Consider the following 16,903-nt stretch of genomic DNA (forward strand, 5'->3'; position numbering starts at 1 on the left):
TGTGATGAGAAAATATAGCCATTTTGATATCTTTTATGTGCAAATTTATTGAGGTACACTCTGTAGAGTTATATCAACTTTTATAAATGGTTTTTATAACTGTGATAAAGGTTTCAAAGTTGAACACACAAGAATCAAAGCAGCTTATTCCTCAACATGTGGTTTTTTGTACACTTATTTGCCCAATCTGAAGTTTTCAACTATTATTATTTTGCCGATTTGTCTTTTTATTTATTTTAGAAAATCCTCTGACTTTGCGTAATGACAAGAATTGAAGAAAAATAATGCTCTCAATCCCTTCATCTAACCAGAGATTCTCACCCTCTGGCTTACAGGCCAAATATGTTCTATAGCCCGTATTTGTAAATGAAGCTTTATCAAAATACAATCACACATTCATTTGTCTAGGGCTATTTTTCCACTGCAATGGCAGAACTAAGTAATTGCAATAGATATGGCATGGTCTGCAAAACTGAAAATTTTACTATCTGGCTCTTGACAAAAAATGTTGCCATCTCTTGCTCAAAACAATCTATGTTTCATTTGTCCAGGTTCACATCTACTCCTTAGTTATATGCTTAAGTTGCACTTATTTTCAGAAATTTAACAACATGATTTTATAGCCTATATATTCACTTATAATACCATGTATATTTTGTCACTCCCACCTCCATCTCAGGTGGTTCTGATTTTTCCAAACCCAATCAAACACACATATGTATATAGGATATCTCCTCCAAATTTGTCATTATTTTTCCAAATTGAGAACAAACTCTGTATGCTTCTCGGCAAATTATTTTTTTCTATTAACGTCACAACATGGTCACCCATTCAAATCCTAAACAGAGATCTAATTAAGTATTCTTGATTGCTGCAAAATAGTTCATAGTAGATGTCTTATGATTTATTCAACCTACTGCTAATAGAAGGATGTCAGGATTGTTTGCTCTTTTTGCTTATGTAAACAATATTGCAATAAAGAACCTATTGTAATTAATACTCCTTTTCCTAGGAGTGGGATTAGTAGCTAAGAAGATATCTATGCTTTCCTCGTTTGTGGATAGTGTAAGATTTTTTTTTTTTTTTGAAAGCTGCAGCAATTCACATTCCAACGAGCCACTATAAGAAGGTTCCTTTTCCTCAAATTCCTATTTACCTCTACTTCCCTCTTTTAAACTTTTATTAATGTGACCGTGAAAACATGAGATATCGTTGCTTTAATTTGCATTTCCCCAAACCATAGTGAAGTTGAGCTTTTTTGCTTAAATATTTATTTTAGCCATTTATTTAGGTCATTTTTATGTTTCCTTTTGTGAACTGACTGTGCATATTCTTTACTCATTTTTATATCGGGTTGTCTATTGCTTATCTTTTGTTGTGTGCGCTTAACTTTCTCTCAGTTTTACCTAATACAAATTTCCCTGCAGTCCATTTTCTGTTAACATATGGCATATTTTTGCACACTAGAATTTTAATTCTTCCATATGTTACTGTGTTGATACATAGATCTAATGGCCAATCTGGTTGGGAAGGTGACCATCCTCTTTCTCCCTGAGTGCTCCTTTCCTAGCCAGCCAGATGATCCAAGTTAACCCTGGCTAACTCCAAGATGCTGTGTGTTTGGTCAGAGAAGACCTCCTTTCCAGTCGTGGGAGACAGTTCTTTAGTTAAGAGTACATGTGTTACAGAGCTCTGCCTTTGAAACAGCTGAATGAGCTCTTCTATTTATCAGTATTTGTTTGATGTATTTCAATATGTTAGTTAGCGCTCTCTTGTTCAAAATTTCTTATCTTCAGGCCAGGCGTGGTGGCTCCCGCCTGTAATCCCAGCACTTTGGGAGGCTGAGGCAGGTGGATCACGAGGTCAAGAGATCGAGACCATCCTGGCCAACATGGTGAAACCCCGTCTCTACTACAAATACAAAAATTAGCTCGGCACAGTGGTGCACGCCTATAGTCCCAGCTACTCAGCAGGCTGAGGCAAGATAATAGCTTGAACCCTGGAGGCGGAGGTGGCAGTGAACCGAGATGGCGCCACTGCACTCCAGCCTGGTGACAGAGCGAGACTCCATCTCAAAAAAAAAAGTTCTTGTCTTTATTGTGCACTGGACCAAGTATCAATATCTTAAACAAAAATTTTAAATCGTATTTGATACGTTTTAATTTAAATTCTTACTTTTCTTATACTGTTTCTGTTTTTTTCTTTCTTAATATCGCATAATATATTTTAAATTTTTTTTGTCTTTCTTATTGTTGTAAAAGAGATATAACATAAAATTTACCATTAAAACCATTTTAAGGGTATGATTCGTGGCATCAATGACATTCACAACGTTATACAACCATTATCACTGCTTAGTTCCGCAAATTTTCACCATCCCAATGAGAAACTGGATGTATTGAGCAGTAACTCCTTATTCTTCCCTTCCACTGGTTATCTCTAATCTATTTTTGATCCAATAAATTTTCTTATTTTCGGCACTTCATAAAAGGGGGATACAGTATTTATCCGTTTGTGTCTGGCTTATTTCACTTAGCATAATGTTTTTAAAGTTTATGCATCTTGTAGCATGTATCAGAACTCTATTCTTTGTATAGCTGAAGAATATTCCATGGAATGTATAAGCTCCATTTCGTTTATCCATTCATCTGCTCATAGATTACGTGGGTTGTTTCTACCTTTTGGCTATTCTGAACAAAGCTGCTACGGACATTGGTATTTGAGCATCTGCTTCAGTCCTTGTTTTCAATTTCTTTAGATATATGCCTAGGAGTAGAATTGATGGTCATATGGTAATTCTATGTTTAACTTTTTGAGGAATCACCAAACTGTTTTCCACAGCGCTGCACCATTTTACATTTCCACCAGCAATGTATAAGGGTTCTAATTTCTCCACATCCTCGCCAATACCTTTTATTTCCTGTTTTTTAAAAAAAATTATAACCATCCTAATAGGTACAAAGTCAGGTTGATTTGCACTTCCCTAATGACTAATGATGTTGAACATCTTTTTATGTGTTTATTGGCATTTATTGTATATTTCCCTTGGAGACATGTCTATCACATCATTTGCTCATTTTCAATTACCGAGTTTTCAGTGCACAGGTCTTGTGCCTCCTTGATTAAATTTATTCCTAAGTATTTTATTCTTTCTGATGCTACTATAAATAGAATTTTGACCATACTTAGAAGGCTTTGTCTTTCTAAAGGGGGAATCGGAATCATTCACATTTACTATTGTAACAGACGAGTTTGATCTTACTTATAGTGTTCTTTCATTTTTATTTATTTAACAATTCTATGGGCTGGAACTCAGCACTGTACAAAACAAACTCCATTCTTGCTCTGCTAAATGGAGTTTTTTTTTGTAATATATAATATTATATTTTGTAATATAAAATATTGTTATATTTAAATGTTGTATATCATGTAAATAAAATTTATATCAATATTTTTATTGATATAAAATAATAGATTTTATCACTACAGCTAGGAAGTTAGGAATGAAGAAAAACTATAATAAACTTACACTATGTAGAGGATACATATTCTTGACATAAAAATAAGAGAAAATGGTACTTTATACCAGTATACAATCAAAATGTTAAAAATCAGATTTATATAATATTTATTTATATCAAATTTATTATTTTTATAATATAGATGAATTTTTTGTTATATATATTACATATATATTTATAAAACCTTCTCCCTGTGCTTTGTACCATACTTGCAATAGCCTTTTCCTATCTTTGCTTGAAGGCCTTCAAGCCCTAGTTCTCAAACTTTTTTGGTCTCAAGAATTCTTTGCACTGTTAAACATTTTTGTTATTGTTATTACTATTACTATTATTATTTTTTGAGACAGAGTTTCACTCTCGTTGCCCAGGCTGGAGTGCAGTGGCACAGTCTCGGCTCACCGCAACCTCCACCTCCCAGGTTCAAGTGATTCTCCTGCCTCAGCCTCCCAAGTAGCTGGGATTAGAGGCATGCACCACCACGCCTGGCTAATTTTGTATTTTTTAGTAGAGACAGAGTTTCCCCATGTTGGCCAGGCTGGTCTCGAACTCCCGACCTCAGGTGATCTGCCAGCCTCGGCCTCCCAAAGTGCTGGGATTACAGGCGTGAGCCACCGCGCCCGCCCACTTTAAAAATTGTTAAGGACCTCAAAGTGGTTTTACCATTGGAGCTTATATCTGTTAATATTTATTATATTAGAAAAACTGAGGCATTAAAACACATTTTTAAATTCACTTCAACATAATACTGGTTTCCCAAAACAGACAGAAAGCTTGCTAGCTCTTGTTTCTCTAACCCCTCTTTTGTTTTATGGACCAAGTTGTTTCACCCTTCTGATTATCTTTTAAAATTTGATTTTTAACATATATATTTCGATTTTATACTGGTGTGAAGTACCATTTTCTCTTTATTTTTTTATGTCAAGAATATGTGTCCCCCACATATTAAAAGTTTATGATGGTTTTCCTTACTTCATCTCTAACTTCCTAAAGTGATAAAATCTATTTTTTATAACAAGTTTCTTCTTTTCATATTACACAAATTATCTTTCAAGAATTAGTCCTGCTTTGATATTTTATTTCCATATTAAATAAAACAGTTTTAGTGACCCCATTTAACTGATTTTGTGCCCCATTAATATTTCTTTGATACAACACCATTTGGAATTTTGACTTCTTCAAAAATAAGACTCCCACAGCTTTGTGGGAGTTTTTTGTTTTGTAGGCAGTGTATCTAATTGGTATATGTTTGGGGTTCCTGCTTATTTAAGACGATGCATCTGTGCCTTGCAGATGAATGGCAGCTTGGCTGAGTACAGAAATTTTATTGTACAACATTTCCTCTCAAACACTAACTTCTACTACTTAGTGTTACAGAACAGAAGCTTGGTGTTAGTATGAATTTCTTGTTTTCTGTTTATATCTGGAGAGTGGCAGTATTTTGTTTTTATATCTGGATGGCGTAATTTTCTCCATGTAGGGCCAGGGCCCATTATTGTTAATCTTGATTTGTTTAGTAAGCCTTCAAGGATCAATTTAGTATTTTTCTTTATAGCCTGAGAAATTATCTTCCATTATGTGCTAATTAATGCTTCTACTCATTCTGCTTTCTTTTATTTCTTTTCTGGAATTTCTGTATTATATCCCTGTGTGTTTGTGTGTATATGTGTGTCATTTCAAGTCTGGTCCTTGATGAATTCTGGAGAATTCAATCTTGTCTTCATGATCCCTTTGGTGTTTTTTTTTTCTGGGGGTAGAGGGTAGACTCCAATCTACCAGTCACCACTCCTTTTCAGACGCCCATGTTTTTCATTCACATCTTAACTTTTCTGATATCAGATAATTAAATCTTATAAATGCCTCTTATAGTTTCATCAATTCTATGTTACAAACACGTATGAGAGGTTTCTAAAGATTGTCCCCCGTTTATTGGAGTAAACTGTTGTGCAGATGAATATTTCTCAGATCTCTTAGGTTGATTTCTTTTATTTTCAATTGCTTTATCTTGCCTTAGATATGGTGATATTTTGGTTTGCTTACATAGGGAAATCTATGTTCATTCACATTGGGAGGTGAGAAGAGGTTGGTCCAGGGGTTGTGTGAAAAGCAGTTTAAATCATCCAGGCTCAGACAGTCAGAAAGGATGAATACTGACTCACTCTAGTGATAGAATAGAATGAGGTTGATGACAAGGGGCACTTAGTTATTGCAGTAAAATTTAATGTAGATCATGTTTTCCCTCTCTGAATTTATCATGGCAACCAAAAATGAGTACACAGTCTTTTTTAATTATTATTATACTTTAAATTCTGGGATACATGTGCAAGACGTGCAGATGTGCTACATAGGTATACACATGCCATGGTGGTTTGCTGCACCCATCAACCCATCATCTACATTAGCTATTTCTCCTAATGCTATCCCTCCCCTAGACTCCTACCCCCTGACAGGTCCCAGTGTGTGATGTTTCCCTCCCTGAGTCCATGTGTTCTCATTGTTCTCATAAACTCCCACTTATGAATGAGAACATGCGGTACTTGGTTTTCTGTTCCTGTTTTAGTTTGCTGAGAATGATGGTTTCCAGCTTCATCCATGTCCCTGCAAAGGACATGAACTCATCATTTTTTATGGCTGCATAGCATTTCATGGTGTACATGTGCCACATTTTCTTTATCCAGTCCATCATTGATGGGCATTTGGGTTGGTTCCAAGTCTTTGCTATTGTGAATAGTGCTGCAATAAACATACGTGTGCATGTGTCTTTATAGAAGGATGATTTACAATCCTTTGGGTATATACTCAGTAATGGGATTGCTAGGTCAAATGATATTTCTGGTCCTAGATCCTTAAGGAATCACCACACTCATCCACAATAGCTGAACGAATTTACACTCCCACCAACAGTGTAAAAGCATTTCTATTTCTCCACATCCTCTCCAGCATCTGTTGTTTCCTGACTTTTTAATGATCGCCACTCTAACTGGCGTGAGATGGTATCTCAATGTGGTTTTCATTTGCATTTCTCTAATAACCAGTGATGATGAGCTTTTTTTCATGTTTGTTGGTTGCATAAATGTCTTCTTTTGAGAAGTGTTTGTTCACATCCTTTGCTCACTTTTTGTGGGGTTGTTTTTTCTTGTAAATTTGTTTAAGTTCCTTGTAGATTCTGAATATTAGTCCTTTGTCAGATGGATGGATTGCAAAAATTTTCTCCCATCTTGTAGGTTGCCTGTTCACTCTGATGATAGTTTCTTTTGCTGTGCAGAAGCTCTTTAGTTTAATTAGATCCCATTTGTCAATTTTGGCTTTTGTTGCCATTGCTTTTGGTGTTTTAGTCATGAAGTCTTTGCCCATGCCTATGTCCTGAATGGTATTGCCTAGGTTTTCTTCTAGGGTTTGTATGGTTTTAGATCTAACATTTAAGTCTTTAATCCATCTTGAGTTAATTTTTGTATAAGGTGTAAAGGAAGGGGTCCAACTTCAGTTTTCTGCATATGGCTAGCCAGTTTTCCCAATACCATTTATTAAATAGGGAATCCTTTCCCCATTGCTTGTTTTTGTCAGGTTTGTCAAAGACTAGATGATTGTAGATGTGTGGTTGTATTGTAGATGTTATTTCTGAGGCCTCTGTTCTGTTCCACTAGTCTATATATCTGTATTGGTACCAGTACGATGCTGTTTTGGTTACTGTAGTCTTGTAGTATAGTTTGAAGTCAGATAGCATGATGCCTCCAACTTTACTCTTTTTGCTTAGGATTGTCTTGGCTATGCGGGCTCTTTCTTGGTTCCATATGAACTTTAAAGTCATTTTTTTTGTTTGTTTGTTTGTTTGTTTTTCTAATTCTGTGAAGAAAGCCATTGGTAGTTTGATGGGGGTAGCATTGAATTTATAAATTACCTTGTGCAGTATGGCCATTTTCACGATATTGATTATTTCTATCCATGTTCATGAAATGTTTTTCATTTGTTTGTGTCCTTTCTTACTTCCTTGAGCAGTGGTTTGTAGCTCTACTTGAAGACGTCCTTCATATCCCTTGTAAGTTGTATTCCAAGGTATTTTATTCTCTTTGCAGGAATTGAGAGTGGGAGTTCACTCATGATTTAGCTCTCTGTTTGTCTATTATTGGTGTATAGGAATGCTTGTGATTTTTGCATTGATTTTGTATCCTGAGACTACTGAGGTTGCTTATCAGATTAAGGAGATTTTAGGCTGAGACAATGGGGTTTTCTAAATATATAATCATGTCAGATACAAACAGAGACAATTTGATTTCCTCTCTTCCTATTTGAATACCCTTTATTTCTTTCTCTCGCCTGATTGCCCTGGCCAGAACTTCCAATACTATGTTGAATAGGAGTGGTGTGAGAGGGCATCCTTGTCTTGTGCCAGTTTTCAAAGGGCATGCTTCCAGCTTTTGCCCATTCGGTATGATATTGGTGTGGGTTTGTTATAAATAGCTCTTATTATTTTGAGATACATTCCATCTACACCTAGTTTATTGAGAGTTTTTAACATGAAGGGCTGTTGAATTTTTTTGAAGCCCTTCTCTGCATCTATTGAGATGATCATGTGGTTTTTATCATTGGTTCTGTTTATGTGCTGGATTACGTTTATTGATTTGCATATGTTGAACCAGCCTTGCATCGCAGGGATGAAGACAACTTGATCATGGTGGATAAGCTTTTTGATGTGCTGCTGGATTCAGTTTGCCAGTATTTTATTGAGGATTTTTTTGCATCAATGTTCATCAGGGATATTGGCCAGAAATTTTCCTTTTTTGTTGTGTCTCTGCCATGTTTTGGTATCAGGATGATGCTAGCCTCATAAAATGAGTTAGGGAGGAGTCCCTCTTTTTCTATTGTTTGGAATAGTTTAGAAGGAAGGTACCAGCTCCTCTTTGTACCTCTGGTAGAATTTGACTGTGAATCCATCTGTTCCAGGGCTTTTCTTGGTTGGTAGGCTATTAATTACTGCCTCAATTTCAGAACTTGTTTTTGGCCTATTCAGGGATTCGACTTCTTCCTGTTTTAGTTTTGGGAGGGTGTATGTGTCCAGGAATTTATCCATTTCTTCTAGATTTTCTAGTTTATTTGCACAGAGGTGTTTATAGTATCCTCTGATGGTAGTTTGTATTTCTGTAAGATCAGTGGTGATATCACCTTTATCATCTTTTATTGTGTCTATTTGATTCTTCTCTCTTTTCTACTTTATTAGTCTGGCTAGTGGTCTATTTTGTTAATCTTTTCAAAAAACCAGCTCCTGGATTCATTGATTTTTTGAAGTTTTTTTCATGTCTCTATCTTCCTCAATTCTGCTCTCATCTTAGTTATTTCTTGTCTTTTGCTAGCTTTTGAATTTGTTTGCTCTTGCTTCTCTAGTTCTTTAATTGTGATGTTAGGGTGTTGATTTTAGATCTTTTCTGCTTTCTCCTCTGGCCATTTAGTGCTATAAATTTCCCTGTACACACTGCTTTAGCTGTGTCCCAGGGATTCTGGTGTAGTGTGTCTTTGTTCTCATCAGTTTCAAAGAACTTACTTATTTCTGCCTTAATTTCATTATTTAGCCAGTAGTCATTCAGAGAAGTTGTTCAGTTTCCATGTAGTTGTGTGGTTTTGAGTGAGTTTCTTAATGCTGAGTTCTAATTTGATTGCACCGTGGTCTGAAAGACTGTTTGTTATGATTTCCATTCTTTTGCATTTTGAGAGTGCTTTACTTCCAATTATGTGGTTGATTTTAGAATAAGTGTTATGTAGTGCTGAGAAGAATGTATATTCTGCTGATTTGGGTGGAGAGTTCTATAGATGTCTATTAGGTCTGCTTGGTCCAGAGGTGATTCAAGTCCTGAATATCCTTGTTAATCTTCTGTCTCGTTGATCTGTCTAATATTGACAGTGGGGTGTTAAAGTCTCCCACTATTATTGTGTAGGAATCTAAGTCTCTTTGTATGTCTTTAAGAACTTGCTTTATGAATCTGGGTGCTCCTGTATTGGGTGCATATATATTTAGTATAGTTAGCTCTTCTTGTTGCATTGATCCCTTTACCATTATGTAATGCCCTTGTCTCTTTTGATCTTTGTTGGTGTAAAGTATGTTTTATCAGAGTCTAGGATTGTAACCCCTGCTTTTATTTGCTTTCTATTTGCTTGGTAAATATTCTTCCATCCCTTTACTTTGCGCCTGTGTGTATCTTTGCACATGAGATGGGTCTCCTGAATACAGCACACCAATGGGTCTTGACTCTTTATCCAATTTGCCAGTCAGTGTCTTTTAATTGGGGGCATTTAGCCAATTTACATTTAATGTTAGCATTGCTATGTGTAAATTTGATTCTGTCATTATGATGCTAACTTGTTATTTTTCCCATTAGTTGATGTGGTTTCTTCATATTGTTGATGGTCTTTACAATTTGGTATGTTTTCGCAGTGGCTGGTACCAGTTATTCCTTTCCATGTTTAGTGTTCCCTTCAGGAGCTCTTGTAAGGCAGGTCTGGTGGTGACAAAATCCCTCAGCATTTGCTTGTCTGTAAAGAATTTTATTTCTCCTTCACTTATGAAGCTTAGTTTGGCTGGATATGAAATTCTGGGTTGAAAATTCTTTTCTTTAAGAATGTTAAGTATTAGCCGCCACTCTCTTCTGGCTTGTAGGGTTTCTGCAGAGAGATTCACTGTTAGTCTGATGGGCTTCCCTTTGTGGGTTACCTGACCTTTCTCTCTAGCTGCCTTTAACATTTTTTCCTTCATTTCAACCTTGGTGAATCTGACGATTATGTGTCTTGGGGTTGCTCTTCTCAAGGAGTATCTTTGTGGTGTTCTCTGTATTTCCTGAATTTGAATGCTGGCCTGTCTTGCTAGGTTGGGGAAGTTCTCCTGGATAATATCTTGAAGAGTGTTTTCCCACTTGGTTCCATTCTCTCCAGCACTTTCAGGTACACCAATCAAATGTAGATTTGGTCTTTTCACATAGTCCCATATTTCTTGGAGACTTTGTTCATTCCTTTTCATTCTTTTTGGTCTTCATGCTTTATTTCATTAAGTTGATCTTCAATCTCTTATATCCTTTGTTTCACTTGATCAATTTGGCTATTGATACTTGTGTATGCTTCATAAAGTTCTTGTGTTGTGTTTTTAGCTCAATCAGGTCATTTATGTTCTTCTCTAAACTGGTTATTCTAGTTAGAAATTCCTCTAACCTGTTTTTCAAGGCTCTTGCTTCCTTGCATTGGGTTAGAACATGCTCCTTTTGCTTGAAGGAGTTTGTGATTACCCACCTTCTGAAGCCTACTTCTGTCAATTTGTCAAACTCATTCTCCATCCAGTTTTGTTCCCTTGCTAGCAAGGAGTTGGGATCCTTTGGAGGAGAAGAGGCATTCTGGTTTTGGGAATTTTCAGCCTTTTTGTGCTGGTTTTTCCTCATCTTCGTGGATTAATCTATCTTTGGTCTTTGATATTGGTGACCTTTGGATGGGGTTTTCATGTGGAGGTCCTTTTTGTTGATGTTAATGCTCTTCCTTTATGTTTGTTAGCTTTTCTTCTAACAGGCCCCTCTGCTGCAGTCCTACTGGAGTTTGCTGGAGGTCCACTCCAGGGTCTTTAAAAGCCCCTTCTCAGTCGAGGCAATGGCTTCTGGTGTGGCTACTTGTCCCAAGGAGAAGTCAAGAACAAGAACCCCATAGTGTTCTCCTCTTTGTGTGCACTTTGATGCATTATCTTCTAGAGCTTCTGTTACAATTAAGATTTACCCTCCCAAACCCTGCCTCAGAGTCCTCCAACTCAACAGTAGTACCTACCGATCTCAGTTAAGGAGGTTCGCATGGTTCAACTAACTTTTTTCCTTTCACTTATTTGTAAGCTGCTCCTTTTCATCCAATGAATGCCTGACCAGGTTTCACATGTACCATCTTTGACAGGAACATGGTGCCCTCACCTGGTTTACAATACAATACATATTGTTCCTCCTTTTTTGTATTCCTTTGATAATATGCTATGTCCAAGGTATCATCTCCATCTAGAAGTCCTATTGCTTGCTTTTAAAGTAAAGGTAGCAATAGTTTAGTTTGTCTATCTGAGACTGGATCCAAAGTTGACTCTGCTGTTCTGGAACTCATATTCAAGAGATGGTATTCTCAACTCACCCTTCATTACAAGAATAATTAACTGTTGATCCAAACTGGGTATCTGTGTTTATATGCACCATTCCATTGAAGGGTTCTGGAGGAGTTCCACATGATTTTCCTAGGGGGAAGAAGCAGAATTTGGGATTAAGTGTAGAGTTCAACTTACCTTTGTTTGTAAGGTTCAAACTGGAGTGTGGCATACTAAACAGCATATACAGTTCCAATTGTTTAATGGAATTGACTGCTTTGAAGAAACTTGGCAGACAACTTCAGAACCATGCAGCTACAGAACACCACTTTAAAAAAGACTACCTTACATCTCCCAATAAAAGTTATGTATGGGCTCACGCTTGTAATCCTAGCACTTTGGGAGGCCAAGGCAGGCAGATCTCCTGAGGTCAGGAGTTCAAGGCAAGTCTGGCCAACGTGGCAAAACTCCATCTCTACTAAAAAATACAAAAATTAGCTGGGCGTGGGGGTGGGTGCCTGTAATCCCAGCTACTCAGGAGACTGAGGCAGGGAGACTTGCTCGAACCCAGGAGGTTGCAGTGAGCCAAGATCGTACCACACTCCGGCCTGGGTGATAGAGTGAGGCTCCATCTCAGGAAAAAAAAAACAAACAACAACAAAAAACACAACAACAGAAACAAAACAAAACAAGTCATTTATGGCTAAAGTGTTGTACTCTCATTCCACCAGCCAAAATCAAAGTTCTCAAAATTTGGGATGTCTCCCCTATTTTTAGTTAGCCAAGCACAGTTCACTGTAACCCACATAAATTTCTTTTGTACCCCTGTTTCATTCATTTCATGGTTTCAGCCATCAAGGATGATCTACAGTGAATATAAATTTTCTCTCTAATTCTTTTGTGAGAGCCATTCTCATGAAATAAGCATCTAGTCAAGGTTCAGGAACTCTGAGCAATAAAAAGGGGTGATGTACAAGACCACCCTTTATCAAAATACCTTGGGCAAATATAGACATCTTGCCTCCAAAATTTGAGCAAATTGAATCAAATCCCACACTGTTTTTATTGTTGTTGTTTGTAGAGATGGGGTTTGGCCATGTTGCCCAGGCTGGTTGCGAGCTCCTGAGCTCAAGCTGTCTGCCAGCTTTGGCCTCACAAAGTGCTGGGATTACAGGCGTGAGCCACCAAGCCTGGTCCCATCTATGCTTTAAGAGACATGAAGTAGTTCCCAGGGAGGGGTTACTTACGTCTACAGTTGTCTTCAGCACTTGACCAGACCAAGTTTTCTAGGCAGGAGATAGAGAACATTCTCCCAAAATACCCAGGATGGCATTCATAATTCAAAGATGTCCCGACTGGAAACTCAAAGTCATTAATTGGGATTGTAGGACTGGCAAATGGAAACTGCTCTGGGGTTTTACAGTGACCTGGAGAACAAAACCACAGGAATATCAAAGTTAGCAGAGAGACTTCCACCCTACCTCCTGTTTCTCTCCAATTAAGCTGATAGGTGGATCACAGAAACAGACTTACAAAAATAGCAAAAGATTTTCTTCTCTTTGATATTACCTTGGCATAAACTTTTCAACGGCATCTACTCAGCGGAATTTTTTTTTTTTTTTTTTTTTTTTTACTATTTGGAAGATCACTCAGCTTTCTGATCTTTCTTCCCTTATTTCACCAAAACAAGAACTCCAGCTTGTAGTTTCATATGTCAGACCTCCTGTCGGAGTGCCTATATCCTCAGTTAACCGCTCAAATGCTCATGTATTTGTGCTAATTCACTCATGAGTAGCAAGACATATTTTATTATCTCTCTCCATCTACTCCATTCTCAGGGTGCCCAGCATAAACTGCCTCTCTGGCCTTTCATAGCAGATACCTGTTGTAGTGGGTTGAATTATGTTCTCCCAAAAGATATCTCTACCTAAAACCTCAGAATAGAAACTTATTTGTAATAATGGTTTTTCAGATAGAATTAAGGTTAGCGTCTTGAGATTAGATCATCTTTTACTTAGAGTGGGCCCTAAATCCAATGACTGGTGTCCCTATCAGGGAAAAAGTGGAGGGATTCGAAATATAGAGACACAGGGGAAAAGGCTATGATGGAGGCAGGGATTGGAATGATGCATCCACAAACCAAGGAATACCAAGGAATCCCAGGAACCAGCAGGAGCTGGAAGAAGTAAGGAATTGGTTATTTTCTAGAGCCTTAGAAGATGGGAAAATACCCCTGCCAACATCTCAATTTCAGACTTCTAGCCTACAAAACTGTGAAATAATAAGTTTCTTCTGTTTTAAGCCACCTAGTTTGTGGTAATTTGTTACAGCAGCCCTAGGAAACTAATACAGTGTTCTTCTTCTGATGCTAAACCACGCATTTAAAGATAAAACAAAATAGGGTGGGCATGGTGGCTCACGCCTTGTAGTCCCACCACTTTGGGAGGCCAAGGCAGGTGGATTGCTTTAGCCCAGGAGTTCAAGACCAGCCTGGGCAACATGATGAAAACCGGTCTACATAAAATACAAGAATTACCTGGGCGAGGTGGCATGCACCTGTGGTCCCAGCTATTTGGGAGGCTGAGATGGGAGGCTTGCTTGAGCCAGGGAGGTTGAGGCTGCAGTAAACTATAATTGTACCACTCTACTCTAGCCTGGGCAAGAGAGCAAGACCCTCTCTCAAAAAAAAAGTACATACACACACAAAAACAAAACAAACAAAAAAAGAACCAGAACAAAACAGACTAAGCCATCAGCCTCCTGTAAGAAGCTATGTCTTCTTTTTTTTTTTTTTTTTTTATCTTTCTCCAATCTGCTTTTCTTATTCTTTTTTTTTTTTAAAATTTATTTATTATTATTATGCTTTAAGTTGTAGGGTACATGTGCACAACGTGCAGGTTTGTTACATATGTATACTTGTGCCATGTTGGTGTGCTGCACCCATCAACTCGTCATTTACTATGTCTTCTTTTTGAGAGAGTATATTGTGTGCTGCGTAGTTTTACTTTTTTGTTTTACAATTTTTTAATTTTATTTTTTATAGAGATAGGATCTTGCTGTGTTGGCCAGGTTGGTCTTGAACTCCTGGCCTCAAACAATCCTCTCACCTCGGCCTCCAAAAGCGCTGGGATTATAGGTGTGAGCTACTGTACCCAGCCATGTGCTGCATATTTTCAAATAGAGTCTGAACTCCACTCCCTTCCTTTTGGAGAAGACTTCCTCCATCTGTTCATTCATTAAGCCTTCACTGGGGTCTAGGCATTTGCATTAAAAAAATTTACTGGATTCTGATGAGTAGCACTCAGTTGGAGGGTAAAGGTAACAGACAGGTTAAATGCCTGTCATCAGGGTTAGCCTTTTCACCTTGGCTTGTTCTTCTCTCTCAGGGCTTTCCTGTGGATAATGGAATATTCCAAGGCTGGTGCCACATCCCTAATCTACTACAGCTTCTGTTCTGGAAAAGACCTAATATTTGCCCTAAAGGACTAGGCGACTTCTCCCCCTCCTTAGGAAGAAACAGACTCTTCCTTTTTCTACTCTTTTCTTTGGGCTACTGTTTCCTTTCTTCTTACCCTGAGTGGAACAGTTCAACTACAAAGATTGAGATGACCTGGAGGCAAGCTGACAAGTGGACAAACGTTAAGTCAAGACGAAGAGTGTCTTTTTGGTTACTTAGCCCATGCAGCAGAACACTAGTTTAAAACCTTAGCTAAATAATATCTACATTTTCAATTTTGAACTTTGCATGCCCATGTACCCCTCATGAACTTATGGAGAGTGTCTGTCAATTATACAGATACTGGTTAGTGTTCATAGGCAGTTGTTTTCATGTCCTCTCCAGTGAATACATTTTTCTTCCTGAATTACATCACTGCGCCCTACTACCTTCCCTCCACCCCTCCCCTCAGTCCCATTACCCCACCCTCTTCCACTCCACCAGCAAGAAGAGTTCTCATCTTATAGATTTAAACATACCTTGGCACTGCTGAAACCCATCTGTTTTAGCTATGGTATGTAATTTTGTCATTTCCACTTACGACAAAGTTAAGCTCACAAAAACATACCATAGTCTTATTACAGAAACATGAGGGATGGGTCCAGATATTCTGAACCCATTTAGGATATGTGGAAACAGATACTGACCAGCACGAACAGAAAGTTCACAGCGAGGGGCGGGGCTGCTCCAAACCCCATTCCCTTGAGGGTCACTTGTGCAGCGGATGGTGCTCTCCCCAATGAGGTTGAAGGTCATCCCTCTGTCTGGGTGGGGGTCACATGTGTAAGATATTTCTTTTCCATAGGGAATATCTCCAAGGAGAGCTCCTGTGTGTCTCCCATTAAGGATAGCTGGAGGATTTGGACAAAAGATATCTAGAAAGAAAACAAGAGCTCTCAATTCCATAAAAAATTTTCAATTATTATCCAAGGTGATTCTACAGTTGTCATACTATGACTGTGTTGCCAATTAAGCATACTTTTTTTTTTAAGGAAAGTAGAAACTGCAAAATAAATGTATTAGACCTCTGCTAAGATGGAGCTAAATGAAATGACAACTAAATCAATGTTTATTACAAAAGCCATTGCCAAATTAAGCATCCTAAATTTTTCAGATAGTTAATATTTCTGAATAATAAAGGGTATATTCCTTTAAAGTAAATAAAAATCTTCATAGTCACATTAAAGGGGAATCATCCGTTAATTCAACAAGCATTTTTTTAAATAATCTGCTGTATGTCAAGTACTGTTTTAAGCACAAGATAAATATTATCTTTGACATCAAGAATCTTCATCCTAGAGACATCTTTCTAAAATATATTATGCATTTATTATTTGTGTATCAGTGATTTAATTTTTCTTGATGATGCCAGATTATGATTTTCAAAATAAAGATGAAAGATTACAGTAATGCTGTCAAATGAAATAAAATATACTGTGTACTCCTGTATATGTTTCAAAAGGCTCAAGAATGTTATGGTTTTTTGAGATACTCATTGGTTTTTAAAGGTTTCCCCCCCCCCCCACTAAACAAACACATTTATTCCTTGGAATGCCTCTTTTGGGGACATCCTTCCCCTTTCTAATTTGCTTTGAATTTGGAAAGAGGATATTACAGTTTAAAAGAATTATAGATAAACTAATCAAAGGTTAAAATAGCTTAACCAATGTTTACACTCTAGTAAGCAATTTCAGATATATGTTGGGTTCATTAGGGTATTTTCTCTTTCTTTTCTTTCATACTTCTTAACTATTCCAGGGAAGTTAAGATTGTCAAATAGCTGACTTCCAACAATGTAAGATGAAA

General features: G+C 37.4%; 1 protein-coding gene across 2 annotated transcripts in view; it reads right to left on the reverse strand.

Moving 5' to 3' along the window:
• CR1 (complement C3b/C4b receptor 1 (Knops blood group)) overlaps positions 1–16,903 on the reverse strand; it is a 214,650-nt gene that overhangs the window by 122,398 nt on the left and 75,349 nt on the right. For both annotated transcript variants that reach the window (XM_073011539.1, XM_073011538.1), the window contains exons 25-27: positions 15,745–15,972; positions 12,849–13,028; positions 11,652–11,751 (exon numbers count right to left, since the gene is read on the reverse strand). In XM_073011539.1, coding sequence (XP_072867640.1) covers positions 11,652–11,751; positions 12,849–13,028; positions 15,745–15,972 — 508 coding nt within the window. The remainder of the gene's footprint in view (positions 1–11,651; positions 11,752–12,848; positions 13,029–15,744; positions 15,973–16,903) is intronic.

Source organism: Chlorocebus sabaeus, chromosome 25, assembly GCF_047675955.1.
Source record: "Chlorocebus sabaeus isolate Y175 chromosome 25, mChlSab1.0.hap1, whole genome shotgun sequence".
NCBI lineage: Eukaryota > Metazoa > Chordata > Mammalia > Primates > Cercopithecidae > Chlorocebus > Chlorocebus sabaeus.